We start from the raw sequence: 19,043 nt of genomic DNA, 5'->3' as shown, positions 1-19,043 counted from the left end.
CCTTTATCAGTTTATCAGTTATACCAGCTGTGGGACTGTTAATACAGGTGGATTCTGCAAAAGCCGAGAACACATACATTGAAAAAGTTTTTGAAATTCAATGTGCATACAATCACGGTGCATGGTAACTCTGAAATTATTCAAATTTAGCATCTAAATCCCTAAAACAAAAAGATAACCTTAACTGCAATTTTCTCTAGAATTTCTGGAGATGCAGAGTTTATGATTCAATATCCCACTCACAAATATTTAAAAGGACTACTCTGTGTAATTACAAATATAAACTATATATTAATTAGAAATAAATAAATCAGAAGTAATCATCAGTAATGGCCCACTAAATGTGTGTGGTGATGTATTAATCTACAGAGACTCTGCCCTCTGCTTGGATTTTATTATCTTTTTCTCATTCTGTGCTCAGGACGTTTATCAGGGTGTACCCCCACAGCCCTGAAGTGAGATCACAGCTTTATAAAAAGGTAGCAACCAGATGTCAGACCGTAGGCAGCAGGCGTGTAAGAGACACAGCACCAAAAAACCACAAATATAGCAAGAAGGGGAAACACCAAACCAGTGAATCTGGGGTTTACTCTCACTTTCACTGGCAAGTGCGTTTACAAAAAAACCAACAACCCTGCGTATTATACCTTTAAGTGCTGCTTTATTCGTCTGCTAAATCCGAAACAAGCCATTGCTACTCTCTGTCTCTTTTGCTCCCTCTCTCTGTCTCCAGGTGAATCATTTATAAATCACATTATCACCGCTCCACACTGTGCTGGTATACACACACACACACACACACACACACACACACACACGCACCAGTCTATTATTAGCTGCTATTGAAGTTCCTACAGCTTCTATAAATAGCCAAGAGGGACTCCACTGTGTGTGTGCGTGTGCGTGTGCGTGTGTGTGTGTGTGTGTGTGTGTGTGTGTGTGTGTGTGTGTGTGTGTGTGTACCTAGCTGGTGTTGTTTTAACTAAACAGATGGCAGTCTGTCCCAAGGTCATGAGCAGAGAGGAGGCGAGGAAAGTGGGGAGTGAAAGCAGCCAAGAGGCGAAAGGAGACATTTAAAACAAAGTAAAGAAAAAGAGGAGGAGAAGCTTCAGAGAGAAGAGGAGGAGGAGGAGGAGGAGGAGAGGAGAATTACTGGCAAAGGATGGGAATGATTAGACAGGAGGAGAGCCAAGAAGGAGACAGGACTGGATCAAAGCACAAGAATAAAAATGCAAGAAAAAGCGTGCAGGAAGCATGTGAACCATGAATATGTTATTTTTGCACGTCTTATACAGATCATATCTACGTGACATAGTATATGAGCTGACTTGGGCATTGGATGGTGTGACATCCAAGCAAGAAGCCTACCAAGCAACCACAGTTTGAGACCAACAAACAACAGAACTGGTTGTGATTAAGCGAGTCATTGCTGTGTATCCAGTGGTTTTTTAGCCTCCAACTGTGGGGGTCCTGTTGCTGTTTCTCTTGCCAGGATAGTGGCACAAAAAAGGAAAGCAGTTCTTAAGTGCTATATCGTAGGCAACTGGACTTGCTTGAGTTTCTTGAAGATGTTTCACCTGTCATCCAAGAGGCTTCTTCAGTTGTAACGGACTGATGCAGAGTTGTTGAGGTCACATGTGAGTCGTTGACCCTTCTGGCCATCATGTGTGTTATTAGGGTTAGATGGATCTAGGTGTGAATGGCTGTTTAGCTGCCTGAGGAGAACACATTGTAAGTGGCTAATAAGTGGTGTCAAAGGCCACCTCCTCTGTTTAATGATGGTCATTCCAGTTTGACGTAGATGGCTTCTTTCACGCCTCTTTCAAACCATCTGTCTTCTCTGGCCAAGATGTGAACATTGCTGTCCTCGATGGAGTGTCCCCTCTACTTTAGATGTAAATGAGTCTTGACCCGAGGAGCTGGCTCTCCTGTGCTGTGCCATGTGCTTGTAACAAGCGATTACCATGACCTGGATGACTGAGAATCTTCACCAGTAAGAAAAGCACTTCTATAGAAACATCACTGCTTTTCCAGAAGGGATTGTGCCCCCAAAACCAGGTGTTTTAAGCCAAAACACAATATTTTCCTAACCAAGTGGTTTTTGTGCAAGTGGCAACCTCTGGAGAAAAAAATGAAGAGAACAAAGATGTGCCAAAAACTGCAGTTCTTTAAATGACCACTTGAGGCTGTCTCCAGAAGAGAGTAAATCCCTATAGAGCCCCATGTTAAAATGCCCAACTTTACAACAGAAATAAACATGCTTATAGCCTGGCATAAAAACCGATTTTAGCATCTATAGCTAATTTAACCCTTCATGACAACTATATAGGGGTGCATTTTTATATAACTCACCTGTTGACATTTTATAAGGGCTTAAAGTTACACATAATTAAGGGTGGGGCTGCTTTGAGTGTCTGCTGATAGTTTCCTCATCTTCTCAGTCAGATCCACACCTCATTCCTCCACAGCTTCACCCTCTCGCCTAAATATGGTCACTTCAGCCTCCAAAAAACCAAGATGGCGACGGCCGAAATGCTGAACCAGTGGTCACGGTCATTGCCGGACCATTGTGGTGAAGAGGGAGCTGGGCCGGAAGGTGAAACTTTCGATTTACTGGTCCATCTATGTCCCAACCCTCACCTATGGTCATGAGCTCTGGGTAGTGACTGAAAGAATGAGGTTGCAGATACAAGTGGCCAAAATGAGTTTCCTTTGTGGGGTGGCTGCGCTCAGCCTTGGAGATAGGGTGAGGAGCTCGGACATCCAGAGGGAGCTCGGAGGAGAGTTGCTGCTGTTGCGTCGAAAGTTGAGGTGGTTTGGGCTTCTGATCAGGATGCCTCCTTGGCGCCTCCTGTTAGAGGTGTTCTGGGCACGTCCCACTGGTAGGAGGCCCTGGGGCAGACCCAGAACACGCTGGAGGGATTACATATCTCATCTGGCCTGAGAACACCTTGGGGTCCCCCAGGAGGAGCTGGCTGGGGAGAGGGACGTCTGGGGTGCTTTGCTTGGCCTGCTGCCACCCTGAACCAGATTCAGATAAGCGGATGAAAATGGATGGATGGATGTTATCTGATTGTAATGCACACCGTCCAGTCTCCAGCCAATCATATTGCACTATTCTCTGTGGGCATGAATCCATTATAGACGTCCTGTAACATGCTACTAAGATATCTGCACCTTCATCATGAAGACTTCTGCTTCAGTAAAAACCTGAGGAATCGTTTTATGATCCAACACAGAACCTTTTTTCATTGGGGCCACTCTAAAAGCCTCCATTCAGCGTCTCCGTCTCTCTTTCACTCTCCCTCCCACACAGACACGACTTCTAACTTCACATTGATTTCTTTCTCCGCTCGTATTTTTCCTTTGACAGTCTCTTTACACCGGTGATGACCTTCAGAGATTTCTTTGGGCTTTTGTTCAGTCTGATGGATGTAAAAGTCTGAGATAATAAAGGGTCATACAGGTATAGTGAATCAATGACCTGATGTCACTTCCTGTCTAGCAGCTGTTCCTTGGTCTTATATAATTCAGTGCAGTTTGTCATTCAGGGTTTCTTTCACCAACACAATTAAATATTAAAGTTCATTGAAAGATTGAAGTTCCTCGGGTACACTATTCACATTCTAAGATAAATAAGAATAAATGAAATCATTTTTCTGACATTATAACCACATAATTAAATTTTATTCTCGATAAGCCGTTAGATTAACAATATTTTAATTTACCACCCTCACTGTTAAATGAGGTGTAGCTGAAATGAGTTTCTTACTTCTGAAACAAGATTTTCTTTATTCACATTTTAAACAGTTGATATTGTGAACTGTCAATCTTAGTACCTTGATATATTATATAGCAGTTAGTCTGAGTGGGCAGAAGTTTGCTGCATAGATCAGCCTCTCATTGGGCGGAACGAGCCACCCGCTGAAGTCCCGCCCTCCCACCTCCGGCTGTGTAGCAGTTTTCAACCGTTTTCAACACGTCCTTTACTAACTTTTGCGGTGTTTGATCTTGCGGGGATGTAGCCATTTTTCTGCCATGGTTCGCGTCCTGTAGGCGATATTTTTGTGGGCGTGTTACACCAAAACCTGTTTCCCCCTGGCAATATTTTTGCAAGCGCACCGTTGCTGTGGCACCGCCCAGAACGATTGTGATTGGTTGAAAGAAGTACAAGCAGCCGGGGCGTTTTTTTCTCCAATCTCAAAGTGAGAGTCGGCCCAGCCAGACCTTTCTTTTCTTGAGAAAGGTCTGGTGAGCGAGACTATATAGCAGTATATACACTGACATATTATATAGTAACTTCATTGCAAATATACTTGTTATTTGTTTTGGTTAGCAGTGGAGTCACTCGACTGCCCTATGGACATTAGGTCACTTATCTACTTTAAGGTTTTCAGACCTAGAGTTGTCTTGCTTTCGTCTGAATCAGGGACTCATTGTTTCACAAAGTTGCATAATTGCCTAGAGTTGGTTCATGTTCTCACGGCAGCATTTACAAGCGGACCAGATCAAATGCCTTGTGAGAGAAAGCTGCTCTTGATTGGTCAGAATTTCCATGCGGGAAAAATCCAGGAAGTAAAGCAAACGTTGAAGAAGAGTACACTTGCAAGATAAATGTGACACTTTCTAATGTCACAATGGAGGGACAACTACGCAGGTTGATTTTAGCGCTGCTCATCGTGGACTATATTGCTGTCATTGTTCATTTTAGTCAAACCATACAGTTTGAAAACGAGGCGCGGCTCCAACTAGAAAACAATGTTTTGATGCATTGGATGTGCTGAATGTGCATATTAAGGCAGTACAGGAGGAGGTGCACATTAATAATCCTCCAGGACTGGAACATGCTCATGATTACTTTGTGCCCAGATTATGCGTCATTCAACGAGTGACGTGTAGCTGGAGACGCACTAGATGCACTTTAGATCATGAGCTATAGCTTGTTTAAATAGGGCTTCAAATTGCAGATTGCAACCAGCAAAAAAATCCTGGTTCAGAGTTTATTGAATTGTTTCTGATCCAGACATTCAGGAGGTTTTTACCATGTGCCGAATTATCTGTAGAGGTCTCTTCCTCTTCAACACAATTGGACCTGGTGATTTAAACCAGTAAAAACACTGAGTAAAGCTGCTTCACATTACAAACCAGGGAACCACAGATGCTACTCGTTGCAGATGGACTTCCAACAAGGGTGGCGAAAACATGAAAACATGATGTAGGCTACTGTAGCAACATGGTGATCTCCATAAACCAGGACCTGCTCCCTGTGTCCATGTAAACAGCTCATTCTGTAGTAACGAAAACACAACAGTTTTTATTTTCAGGTGATTATACTCTAAAGAACACACGCTTATTATATAATATTCCATTTCTGCTTGTATATCCCCCTAAATCCTACACACCGGACCTTTAATAAAGGACAATAAATATATAACCAACAATCTAAAGCAACACAGAGGGTAATAAGGGAGCAGGAGGACTGGTAGCATGGTTGTACCAACAGCAGCAGCTGTACTAACAGCAGGCAGAGTGTAAGCAGTAGTAGACAGTAATAGTAAGTGCAGGGACTACTGGTGCTAGTACTGGAAGTAGTGCAGTAGCAGTAGAGGTGACAGCCATGTGTCACTAAACATCACACACAGAGATGCACAAATATGTTGATATTTTCAAAATAAAAGTCCTGGCCGTAACACGCGAAGAAACAAAATAAAAGGTTCCGATAAACGAGCAGTAAAACATGAAGTTGTGAATGTTTCATCCAGCAGAGAGGTGAGTTCAGGTGTGTGTGTGTGTGTGTGTGTGTGTGTGTGTGTGTGTGTGTGTGTGTGTGTGTGTGTGTGTTTGTGTGTGTGTTTTGTGATGTTTGACCTTGACTCTACAGTTGTCATGCTCAATCCTCAGCCCCTGTGCCCTTGGCGATGTGGTTGTCATGGCAACGGCGGCAGCTAGAAGGCTCATTGGCTGGCAGGTTGAGGAGGGAGAGTCGATGTCGAAAGGAACGTGTGTGTATGTGTGTGTGTGTGTGTGTGTGTGTGTGTGCGCATATATGTCTGTATGTGTGTGCGTGCGCAGAGCAGACAGCATCCCTGAGATCAATGGGGCTTTGTGGCTGACACACCTGTTCTATTTCTGTTCTGTTTTAGTCTTCTGTTATTTCCTGCAAATGTTTACACACTTCTGCCAGCAACACTGACCTTCCCTGACTCCACACACACACACACACACACACACACACACACACACACAGAGTATACTTTTCTCTTTTACGTTCCATGTCTTGAACATCTCCCAAACACCAGACTGAGGAAGATGAGAGGACATGTCTGTTAAGATGTCGGATCTGGTCTTCATTGAAGTGAAGAGAGAAAGGACAAGGTCACAGCGGTGACCACACACACACACTTCAAGCATCAGGGATCATTACACCATCAACAGAGCGGAGAGGAGACCGTGTGTGTGTGTGTGTGTGTGTGTGTGTGTGTGAGTGTTGATAATGATGCCATTAAGCAGTGAGTGTATTTATAGCAGAGGCTTTGTAAAGGAGAACACACACACTGACCCTTAGAGAGATAAAGACAAAGACAAAGACAGATTTTTAAAAAGTGTATTGTTTGAACTAAAAGTTGGTTGAGGATGAATATGTTTATGTATTTTACATATTTTTGTCTTTGTTTATTTATTCATAGATGTGTCATATTTCACCCTTTGTACGACACAAAAACAAAACAGAATGCAGCACTGGGGAATAAATGAGAACATCTCTTTTATTTATCTGGCAGCTTATACTACAAATTAATATTTTACAGATATTTACAAAGCAACAATATGGTCATTTATATAATATTGTTGCAGATTGAACTACCAAACAGCAGTGTTTGGCAGTAGTGTCACCACAAGTAGAGACGTTACTAATCTAACTGTGTTCTCAGAAGCATGGTGGTAACGTCACTACTTCCTCAGTCAAATAGCTTTTCAGTAGCGAAGTTTATTAATTGATAAAGTAGCCCATGGTGGGGGTTTGAACCCGTTTCTCCCCGTGTCAGTGTGGGTTTTCTCCGGATACTCCAGCTTCCTCCCACAGTCCAAAGACATGCAGGTTATGGTGACTCTAAATTGTCCGTAGGTGTGAATGTGAGTGTGAATGGTTGTCTGTCTCTATGTGTCAGCCCTGTGATAGTCTGGCGACCTGTCTAGGGTGTACCCTGCCTCTCGCCCAATGTCAGCTGGGATAGGCTCCAGGCCCCCACGACCCCTAACAGGATAAGTGGTTACGGAGAATAAATGAATTAATAAATTAACGACATCCACTGATTGGTCATAACTAATAACCAATTTGATGGAAGAATGTCTAATATGTTTATTTTTTATTGACTCTTCTCCCTTCATCTTTCCTCCCTTTACCTTCTATCTTTATCTCTTCCCCTCCTCCTCCCGTCTCCTCCCCTCTCAGCCTGGCGTTGCACCCGGAGCGCTCCCTGGTGGCGACGGGTCAGGTGGGGAAGGATCCCTACGTGTGTGTGTGGGACTCCTTCACCGTCCAGACCGTCTCTCTGCTCCGCGACGGACACACACACGGCATCGCCTGCCTCGCATTCAGCGCTGACGGACAGGTGACACACGCACGTCTCATGTTTGAAATCACACACACACACACACGCACAGTGAACATGATTAATGATGCATAATCTGATTCACCAAGCAGACCTCTGTGGCTGTGTGTGTGTCCAACAGATGGTTTTAGTCATTAAAGGACACTCGTGCATCAACCTAAAGGTCATAGAAGAATAGTACTACACACACACACACACACACACACACACACACACACACAGTGAGAGCAGCAGGACAAAAGAGGGTGAGGAAAGGAGAGCAGGAGTGATGGGAAAGGACAAAGTACAATCATTATTAATGACTTTAGTTCAGTAACTTGAACAATCGTTGGCTGAAAAAGAGCGAGACGCAACATACATGACGTACACAAACTAGGCACAACACTGACACTGTGGAAAACCCAAATACATGTCTCTCAACTCTGTTTTGTTTTATAAAACTGACTTTTTCCAAAATTGAAAAAAAGAGGTATAAATGTGGAATAAAGACTCTACACATACAACTGATCTTGAAATGTAACGACGGGTTATGTGGGACGTTAGACAAGCTGTTGGGGTGTTGAGCAGGTGTTAAAAGTGTTCAGACTGACATGACTAAACACAGCCCACTCATTCCTTTCCAATGAGACGGTGTAGGTCCCAACATTTCGCCAGAAACTTTGAATGTGGCTCCACTGTAACCATGGTAACACATACTGGTAGATAACTTTGCAGCATTTCTACTGTTAACCTCCTAACTGTGGAGACCAAGGACGAAACATTTGTTGACGTGATAACTTGTCAGAGATGTGAAGTCCTGTTTCTGCAGTTATTTGATATCTGATGAACCTTTAAACTCAAGAGTCTGTGACTCTAACTGGACGTCCTGGATCATATTTTATCATCTCACCAGTGTCTGAAGCAGCACACATACTTGAATTTTGTATTTTATTTATTTTTTAAATATTTTGTTTGTGCTGCTTTTGCCCTGAGCACTCAGTTAGGGTATTAAGGTGTTCTGTAGAGTGTTAGGATGTGCATTAACATAACATTTCAAGGGTTAGACAAGTGGTTAGGGTGTATAAGTAAATTGTTTTGGTGTTTGGAGGCACATCAAACAATATATTTTAAGTACAGTGTTAGCAGGTCAAGAGCGATAAGCCCCAAACACACCCATCCTACATCAAAGAACTAGTGGTGATGAAGGCAGACTGTTGTGTTGCCTCACATGGCCTGCATCTCAGCAAAAAGTTGTACTTGAACACACCATGAAGACTACAGCCGATGGCCAACCAGCATGTACGTTCTGCTCCTGCATGAGAGGAGATAACTCCACACCAGCATGCGGCAGTAGTCTATATTCGTCATTAAAAAAAGTCATAGATCTACGAGAATAAAGTCAAAATATTATGAGATTAAACTCGTAACTTAAGGAGAAATAATGTAATAGATTATGACCGGAAAGTCGGGTAACACGTTATGAAAAGTGACAAAGTTTGTACAAACAGTATTGGGGGTGACAGTAATATATGTTTTAGTAGTAGCAAAGTAATATAATGCATTACCAACCAGCTTTAGGTGAATTTATTACATTTACAATGTCACGTAATGCGTTACCACCAAAATAAACTGTTTATTGCTTTCATTGTTCATTTTTTGTTGTTTCTACTAAAGAGCTCAATGGTTAAAAAAACCCCCAACTTATCTCATATTACAAATTTGTTTTGATTTCATTCCCTCTTGACTTTAGCCGTTTGTTTACTTTCCTCACTTCTGCTCCTCTTCTCGTGCACTGTGCTGAACTGCCAATCAGAGGGATTTCCCTCAATGCCATTTCCGCTAGGCACTGTTAGCTCTGACCTTGGTTCAATAGGCTGAATTAGCCAAGAAACAAAAGCCGACAAGGGCTGATTAATTCCAACAATGCAGACGCACTGGAAAAACTAGGGGGACATCAAGTCCATTTTTATGGCATGCAGTTGTCGCACATTTAAAAACAAATACGACCTCATGTTGTGTCAATCACATTTACACACTGACTCTTTGGTCCGTCATTGAAATGTTCAGAACAGGGTCAGTTTTCTACATTTTTCCACATCTATCAGAAGCCTTTAGAGAGCTGTTTGACCAAGAAGTAAGAAAATGTGGCATCTGCAACAAGAAAGAAACAGGGCACACAGTACCACCTTGTTTCTCAGATAGCCTACTTCAACATGTCAGATAGTAACATTCAGGTGGATGATGCTGTGGAGGAGGTTGTGTGGAGACACAGAGGGAGGACAGCTCGGCCCCTTCATGTAGCTGTGGCACCAATGGAAGACAAGGCCAGCAAGTAGCGACAGCCAAGGAAGTAACTCCGGTGGAGAGAAGCAAGGGAGCAAATGCACCTTTACATTTTGCCTTGTATTGTGATTTTTCACAATAAATAAAACAAGTAAATGCATCTCAGTCAGTGTGAAAGGTTTTAACAAAGGAAACAAGCAATACAGACTTGCGCAAAGGCCTGGTATGAGTCGAGTGTGTGAAGGGTGTCGGGGCATTAAGTAGAATGTGAAGTTGTTGGGCTGGGTGTTGGGATGTTAGGAAGAGTTTTAGGGTATTCGGTGGGGTATTAGGGTGTTAATAGGCATGATAAGATGTTAAGAGTATGAGAGAGTTTTAAGCATGTAGCCTACTGTATGTACAGCGGCATGCATAAGTTTGGGCACCCCCTGGTCAAAATGTCTTTACTGTGAATAGCTAAGTAAATAGAAGATGAACTGATCTCCAAAAGGCATGAAGTCAAAGATGACATTTTTTTTTTTAACATTTTGAGCAGGATCAGTGCATTATTTTAGTTGTGTACAATTGAAGAGTGGAAAAAATGAAAGGAGCAATATGCAAAAGTTTGGGCACCCAAGGCATTTGAGCTCTCAGACAACTTTTACAAGGTCTCAGACCTTGATGAGCCTGTTAGGACTCTGGCGTGTTCACAATCATCTTTAGGAAAGGCCAGGTTATGCAAATGTAAAAGCTTTATAAATACTCTGACTCCTGAAAGCTTGTCCCAACAATCAGCAGCCATGGGCTCCTTTAAACAGCTGCCTAGCACTCTGAAAACTAAAATAACTGATGCCCACAAAGCAGGAGAAGACTATAAGAAGATAGCAAAGTGTTTTCAGGGTTTCCTCAGTTTGTAATATCATTAAGAAATTACATTTAACAGGAACTTTGGAGGTCAAGTTAATTTGTGCAAGAAAATTTTCTGAGATAGCTCCTTATAGGATTGCTAGAAAGGCAAATCAAAACCCATGTTTGACTGCAAAAGACCTGCAGGAAGATATCACTGATTCTGGAGTGGTGGTGCACTGTTCTACTGTGCAGTGACACCTGTACAAATATGATCTTCATGAAAGAGTCATCCGAAAATAATCTCACCTGTGTCCTCACCACAAAATTCAGTGTCAGAAGTTCTGAACAAGCCTGATGCTTTATGGAAACTTGGACTGATGAAGTTAAAACAGAACTTTTTGAGTGTGTTTGGAGAAAAAAGGGTGCAGAATTTCATAAAAAGAACACCTAAACCCTCAAGAGGTGCAAGCTGAAGGTTTTGCCGAGGCCCTCACAGTCCCTCGACCTACAGTAAATGTCATTAAAAATCTGTGGATAGACCTCAAAGAGCAGTGCATGCAGACGGCCCAAGAATCTCACAGAGCTAGAAGCCTTTTGCAGGAAGAATGGGTGAAAATCCCCCAAACAAGAACTGAAAGACTCTTAGCGGGTTAGAAAAAGTGTTTAGAGACTGTGTGACTTGCCAAGGGGATGCTACACAGTACTGACTGTGCAGGGTGCACAGACTTTTGCTTCAGGCCCTTTTCATGCTTCATCTTTAACTTCATGCCTTTTGGAAATCAGTTCATCTTCTACTTACTTAACTACTCACATTAAACAAAATTTTGACCAGGGGTGCCCAAACCTTTGTATGCCGCTGTATGTTAACAAGTTAAGGGTAGAAAACAGGTTGCAAGGACATTAAGTAGGACATTACATCATTAGGCTGGGTGTTTAGAGTAATAGATGGGGGTAAAGAGACATGTTGAGGTATTCAGCAGATTGTTTTGGTATTAAGGGTGTTAACTTGAGCTCTTTTATTGATAGAAGAAGTAGCATTTTTGAATGTTGTAGCTCATAAAACAGCAAAATACAAGAGCTTATCTTCTGATTTCTGCAAAGTAACCAGTAACTCCAGTTATTAGATGAATGTAGCAGAGTTAAAAGTACAACACTTTGCTGTAATGTAGGAAAATATGCCTAACTAATCAGTAATTCTATTTGTACTAAAGCCCTTAGGTAAATCTACTTGCATTATCTCTGGTGTGTTCACATTCAAAGTGTTTGGTTCTTAAAACGCAGCAGATTTGATTCCAGTCATCGCCCTGTGCAGCCTGTGCAGTCGACCTCGTTAAAATTGAGCCTGTTCAAATATTTCCATCACACAGTCACCTGCAGAGAAATCTGGTTGATTTACATTGTGTGCGGCTCCATCATCATTTCCTCCCACTGACTCTCCACTGTGACTCAGTTCATCTGGTGTTAACGTCATCAAACAAACATTCTTTGAGTCATGAGCAAGTTTGTTGGCAGCGAGATACCTGACAGCAGCATGACAGATTCGGGAGAGTTGGGTTGTTTTCAGACAGGTGTTCAATCAGTTTGCAGGTTTCCCTCCATCTCCCTAGTTTCTCCCACATGTCAGTCAAACTGCGAGAATGAAACACAGCTCAGGGTGTTGTCAGAGAGCGGTGTATGAAATCAGTTGTCTCTGGCTGTGAGTGGGCGGCACTCTGAGTAAATGAACAGAGTATCTCAGTGCTTCAGTCTCACACGTACAGACACAAAGTAGTAGTCAGTCTCTGGCTGTCATGAAGCTACAGCTTAGTAGGTGAGCTGCGTGCATAATTTGCATCCTCTGCTCTGACTGGACAGTTGTGTTCTGACGTATCCCAGCGGCCACAGGAGGCAGCTGCTCATTTCCTGTTGCCCAGTTTGTTCCTCGAGATTACTGTTTGTTGAATGTATTGTTGAAAGTGTTTTAATAAAACAATGAAGCAGGCGAGACTGTCCTGCACTGTTGTCCTGTATCTGCGCCTTAAAGGTCCAGTGTGCAGGATTTAGGGGGATGTATTGTCAGAAATGGGATGTATTATCACCTGGAAAAGAGATTTGCTGTATTTTCATTACCCGAGACATCTACATCGGGAGCAGATCCTCATCTATGGAGATCGCCATGTTGCACCGTCATGTTTCTACAGTAGCCCAGGACGGACAAACAAAACACTGGCTCTAGATAGGGCCATTTGTGTTTTTCTGTTGGCCACCATAATAAGAAACCCCCCAGTGACGAGCTGCATCAGGAAAAACACTTTTTTTTAAAAAATGTAAAACTGTTTTATTCAGTGGTTTTACCAGTTTTAATCACCAGGTCTGTTTGTTTTGGAGAGGAAGAGACCTCTGTGGATAATTTGTCTCACAGTAAAAACCTCCTAAACGCCTATCACAGAACAAAGGTGAGCACACATTAGCAGATGCTAGGCTCACCGCCCATCTCCGACATGCCAAACAGCGTCGGAGAAACACTGATTTAAAGAATGTTTTTAGAGGGAGAAACCTCTGTCTGTGTTGATAATTTGGCTTCTGGTAAAATGTCCCAAACATCTGGATAAATAACGGGAGCACACATTAAGTTATCAGAGAAGCACCGGGCGAGCGGCCTGTCTGCAAAGTGCATAGAAGCATAGCATAGAAGAAACACTGATTTGTAAAGTGGAAGTGCTGTATTTAGGGTTTTTATTGGTTTTAATCACCTGGTCTGTTTGTTTTGGAGAGGAAGAGACCTCTGCGGATAATTCTGCCCTTGGTAAAAACCTCTCGAACGATGAACACTGAAGGAATTCTAACCAGGAGACGTTTCAGCTGGTTGCAGTCTGTAATCCTCACTGCCAGACGCCACTAAGTCTTCCTAAATTTTACACACTGTTCCTTTAGGCCCAGATACCGCAGAAAGCATTTTAGCAGCTGGAGGCAGCTTTTTGTAATTGTTTTGAATGAGAATGAAGCTTTCTGCTCGTGTTTCTGTGCCTGGTGTTTTTGCTGGAGCGCTCTGAACTCCTCGAGCTGAAAAAACTTCAACTCAGAGTGGAAAAGTGCCCCACGTCATCTTTTTTCCCATTATCCAACGGGATGATTTGAGAGGAGGGCCTTCTGTGGTGGTCATGGCAACAAGTTTACAGTTGGTAAACAATGGAGGAGAAACTGGTGGTAGTGGTTGCTGGATACCCAGAGCTATACGACCCGACGATAGACAGCAGGTTGTCAAACTGCCCCTGAGTCATCCTAAAATATGCCTGGAAACAGCCATCATGGAGGAGAAGCTCCTGGACCAACTGGTGGTACTCCCCATGATCCACCCTCTATTTTAGGGTCTCATGTACCCACACAGATCTGTTTATCTGCTGACAGCCTCTCACCCTCAACCAGTGATACAGCAGGTGCCCTCTGCCTCAACATTTTAGGGACTAGATATGAATTACTGTCAAATAACTAAAATAATAAATAAACAGTAGATTGATTACACAGGAAGGTTAGTGTAAGGACATGAGTCCGTGGTTGCCTGGCAACAAGTAAAAGGGGCAGCAGGCGTTTCTTTTTTTCACTAGTGTCATTCAGTTAAAAAAGTGTGAGTGTGGCGCACTTCGCGTTTTGCAATCCAATAAACATCTCTGTGCTTCTGTTTCTGCAGGCAGTAAAACGAGCATGATTAGGTGTTGCTTGTTGTCACATAAAATCAAGCTTATCTCAGTTTTATCTGTGTCACTAAGCCTTCTCAATGCAGCTCATCAGGCGGCATTGAGCTGCAACACCAGGTCCCATTCACGACTAACAGCTTATCGCTGTGCCAGTGTTTGAGTCTGCATGTGTCGGACCACATTCTTATTCTCACCTCAGAAAACCTCAAATCATCTTTCCCTGTTTATACTGGTACAGTGTTTTTGTAAAGAGTGTGGAGTCCTCCGGCCTTTCACCTCATGATATCGTTCTTAGTAATTCTGCTTCCGTGTAAGTTGCTCCGTCAGCTAAATGCCTGGACTGTAAATCTTATCTGGCAAAGCCCCGGTGTTCATTCTGTTCCAAATCTCCCGCAGATATTCACATCCGAACAATACAAACAAGGCTGGAGCAGCTGAAGTCATTATGGCTGGAAAAAGGATGAAGTCACATGATGTTATTACAGAGAAACAAGCGCTGAGGAGGATGGATGAGCCAACAAAACATCAGACTCTAACATGAGACGCTGCTGTTCGTTATCCAGCAAAAATAAGCTTCAACAAAATGACCTTTACACCAGTTTTTGAAGAGTAGTCACACTCCAGAAATTAAGATTAAAAACATTTAAACCTACTTGAAAACACTCCAAACATTCACCAGTAAATTGAATTTGAATTTATTTTGCTGAGGCAGAAAATATTTGAAACCCAGGCTTTTAGATTTGGCAGTAAACTGCATGGAGTTTAGTTTTCCTTGGCTGTGCTTCTGAGGGCGTATTCCCCTCTGCCCAACTGTTAAAAATGAATGAAATGAAATCAGAGTTGTGAAGTGACTCTGTAAATGATCCGAGCTGTTGTGTCGGCAGTTTTTGCTTCTGGCCGGAACTTAGCCGCTGTGAGTAAATCAGGGTAAACACAGAATCAATAAAATAATCATAAATCCAACTGAATAATAAATCAAGCTCTCAGGCTTTTTGGTGCAGCTTATTTATTATTAAGTCAGACACAGAGTCTGAAAGACTTTATATTCTGCTTTCAGCTGCTCCGCTGCCCCTCACAAACATCTAATGAGCATCAGCTGTAAGAGAGCTGATTTGGTCCAGAGCACCTTTTCATGATGATTTAACTATCAGCATGTTAAAGAAAAGAGATGTGCTCCAACAAATGAGCTTTAACCAAAAGTGAGTGAGTTTTGAGGAGTTTGATCTTATTCTGGGATTCATTATGAAGTCAGAAAGTTTTGTTAGATTGTGTTTTGTATTTCCAACACATTCTCACTCCGACCGCCTCACATATCCACGTTTGGTCATGGACTTTCCACATCCACATACGATGTGCAAGGTACCCTAGGTGCGTTGGTTGCTGACGTTCTGGGACACCGTATCAAGTTCTGTTTTCTCAGGAAATTTAATGTTTACAAACAGTCTCTTTCAAAATAAAGGCACTACGTCGGTACAACAATGTGAACTGACAACAACAAAAACACATAATTAGTTTTAGGATAAAAGAACAGGGTTTGGCTTTAGAATCTCACAGGATAGGAACACCGCTCTCTCGGGTTTGTTTATTTGTTAATTTTATCTGGATCCCCATTAGCAGCTGCACAGCAGCCGCTAATCTTCCTGGGGTCCACACATAAAATCACATAGAATGAAAGACGAAACAAAACAAAAAAAAAAAATAAACAAAGTGAAAGTCGGTGTTTGTTAGACCCATCCACCGCCACTCCCACCTGCCCCAGTCAGACTTTCACTTCACTTTCATTCTTGTCCTGCCCTGTTTCCCCCTGACGCCACTGGGCACTGTTAGATATACACAAGGATGTCATATGCCGTAAAGCCATCTGAGGCAAATTGTGATTTGTGATATTGGGCTTTATAGATAAAACTGAATTGAAAATTGAATTGAACTGTAGTTGACACAGTGTTGTAGGACTCCAGATCAAACGTGGTCTCAAGATAACTTTTTGAAGGTCTCATTTTGGACTTGACCACTTTTTCCTGGTGTTGTTTTGGTCACAGACAAAGAGGACTTGAGACCACAACTGCGGAGACATCACTAAAAAAAGGAGCGTTGAATAAAGATGGTTAAATTGACTTCAGCTCCTTTGTATTTATAACTGTTAGCTCATAGAGAACAAAGCAGAGTTCCCACACATAAACTCAGCCTCTGTAATGTCTTTGGATTATTTTACAGTGTGGCAATAATAGAGGTGAATGAAGTGGAATTTTGATTTGTTTTCTGTTTGTGTTTAAATGGCAATGTAGGTCTTTCAGATCAATTTAAAGAGTGACTCATTCAGTGTGGGACTCGCACTGGTCTGGTCTTGGTCTCAGCCCTTCAAAGTCTTGGTCTCGGTCTTGATGCTCTCTTGTCTTGGTCATGACTTGGTCTTGGTGTAGATAGATAGATCTTTTCTGATGGAGAAACCTGCTATGAAATGTCATCAAATGAGGGTCTGTGACCTAACATGTATCAGTTTAGAGGCTCTTGACGCAATAAAGGTTGAGAATCACTGTTCTGTAGTGTAATATATATTCGCACATAGCAACAAAAGGATGGTTAATGTTTTTATGGTTCTGTTTAAGCAGCTCAAAGCACCTGGTGAAGGTCCAGGAATGTTTTATATATATCAAATAAATATTTAGTATTAAAAAGTCGATGCAATGTGACTCATTTTCTGTCTCTGTCTTTCTCTCCTGTGTAGCGGTTGGTCTCAGTCGGCCTGGATGCCAAGAACACAGTGTGTATCTGGGAGTGGAAGAGAGGGAAGATCCTGGCTACAGCCACCGGACACTCTGACAGGGTGTGTGTATATGTGTGTGTGTGTGTGTGTGTGTGTGTGTGTAACATAGACTGTATATGTGTGCTCATACTGTATCTCCTCTGTTCTCCAGATTTTCGACGTCAGCTGGGATCCGTTTCAACAGAACCGTCTGGTGAGCTGTGGAGTCAAACACATCAAGGTAACACACAATACACACACAAATGAATACGTACTGTTGGCTGGAGCCCTTCTGTGTGGAGTTTGCATGTTCTCCCTGTGTCAGCGTGGGTGTTCCCTGGATTCTCCGGCTTCCTCCCACAGTCCAAAGACATGCAGGTTGGGTTAATTGGTGGTGCTAAATTCCCTGTAGGTGTGAATGTGAGCGTCTGTCTGTCTCTATGTGTCAGCCCTGTGATTGTCTGGCAACCTGTATCCTGCCACTCGCCCAAAATGTCAGCTGGGACCGGCTCTAAATGGATGGATAGATGGATGAATCTCTCCTGGTTGAATCGTCAGTAGCCTACTAATGCTGAAAACAAAATAATCTGGTTGTTTGATAAAGGTCGAAAGGTTCAAGACGCTCGTCGACAATGACTGGCCTTCTCTTCATAGATACTGCTGCAGGGGATCATGGGTACTGTAGTGTTTAGAGCCGTCCACCAAAGTGACAGAATTAAGACAAAAAGATTTTCAGAACTGAAGTTGAAATAGTTGAAAAGGTCCACGTCCTCTCTTGTTCCAGAGCTTTCAGATGCATCACATGGTCTTCATCAGAAGCTAGTGTTTGCCTGGTTGTCATGGAATCAGAAAAGGTGTTCAAACTATAATTATTTTGAGCATTTCTCAGGACTTTACGTACACGTCAGCTTAAAATTTGAGCTTGGCATTTCAGTCATGGGATTGGGAAAAGGCAGCTGGTGACAAACACAGTGTGGTTAAAAGTCTCCTCTGTCTTTAGATGAAGCCAGCAATGTCTCATATCCATGTCTGTAAAGGTCTCATATGTCCCCTATGTCTCTCCGTAGTTCTGGTCTCTGTGTGGTAACGCTCTCACTCCAAAGAGGGGAATTTTCGGGAAGACAGGCGACCTGCAGACCATCCTTTGTGTCGCATCGGCCAAAGATGACATCACATACTCCGGGGCGCTAAACGGGGACATTTATGTCTGGAAGCTTCTCAACCTGATACGAACAGTTCAGGCTGCACATGGGGTGAGAAACCTTTGATGTCCATTTAAAGTTCTCAGCTAAAGCAGCAGGAAGTCAAAAGTGAAATGATCTTTAAAGGAATACTCCAACCATAAAATGAGATGTTTGTATATCACTTAGTGATGCAGTGTTACCTTGAAATTGTGAAGAAAACATTTAACAATACAAAAATATAAACCATCCCAAAACGTACTAATCTTACAAGATTCATTCCTTTCTAAATGAATTCATGGCTCCTACACACATATATGGAAATTTGCGTGTGTGTGTGTGTGTGTGTGTGTGTGTGTGTGTTTACAGGCCGGTATCTTCAGCATGTACTCCTGTGAGGAGGGTTTTGCCACAGGAGGCAGAGATGGCTGCATCCGACTGTGGGACGCTGACTTCAAACCGATCACCAAGATCGACCTGCGAGAGGCCGAGCAGGGATACAAAGGTGCTCAACAACACGACTACACACCAAAATACATTCAAAAATGAAATCTATACAGTTAAGACAAACTAATCTAGAGTCCATATATCAGCATGGCTATAGGTGACTCTTGGGAGACTGCTATGATGTGCTTGACCAGGGTCATGTGACCAAGGGGGGGCGGGGGGGTAGCCAAGCCAGCAGGGTTTTAGTTAAGTTAAATAAACAGTGGCTGAATCCAAACGTCCACCCTCTGGACTGGAG

At 42.7% G+C, this 19,043-nt stretch overlaps 1 protein-coding gene across 4 annotated transcripts in view; it reads left to right on the top strand.

Moving 5' to 3' along the window:
- The window catches only part of LOC125903739 (echinoderm microtubule-associated protein-like 6), a 117,176-nt gene that overhangs the window by 33,483 nt on the left and 64,650 nt on the right, over positions 1 to 19,043 (top strand). For all 4 annotated transcript variants that reach the window (XM_049600852.1, XM_049600850.1, XM_049600851.1 and 1 more), the window contains exons 3-7: positions 7,451 to 7,610; positions 17,100 to 17,198; positions 17,290 to 17,358; positions 18,185 to 18,370; positions 18,668 to 18,803. In XM_049600852.1, the coding sequence (XP_049456809.1) occupies positions 7,451 to 7,610; positions 17,100 to 17,198; positions 17,290 to 17,358; positions 18,185 to 18,370; positions 18,668 to 18,803 (650 nt within the window). The remainder of the gene's footprint in view (positions 1 to 7,450; positions 7,611 to 17,099; positions 17,199 to 17,289; positions 17,359 to 18,184; positions 18,371 to 18,667; positions 18,804 to 19,043) is intronic.

This window comes from Epinephelus fuscoguttatus, linkage group LG16 (assembly GCF_011397635.1).
Source record: "Epinephelus fuscoguttatus linkage group LG16, E.fuscoguttatus.final_Chr_v1".
Lineage (NCBI taxonomy): Eukaryota > Metazoa > Chordata > Actinopteri > Perciformes > Serranidae > Epinephelus > Epinephelus fuscoguttatus.
Note: the sequence above shows the minus strand (reverse complement) of the source record. Positions and strands in the feature narration are given on the sequence as shown.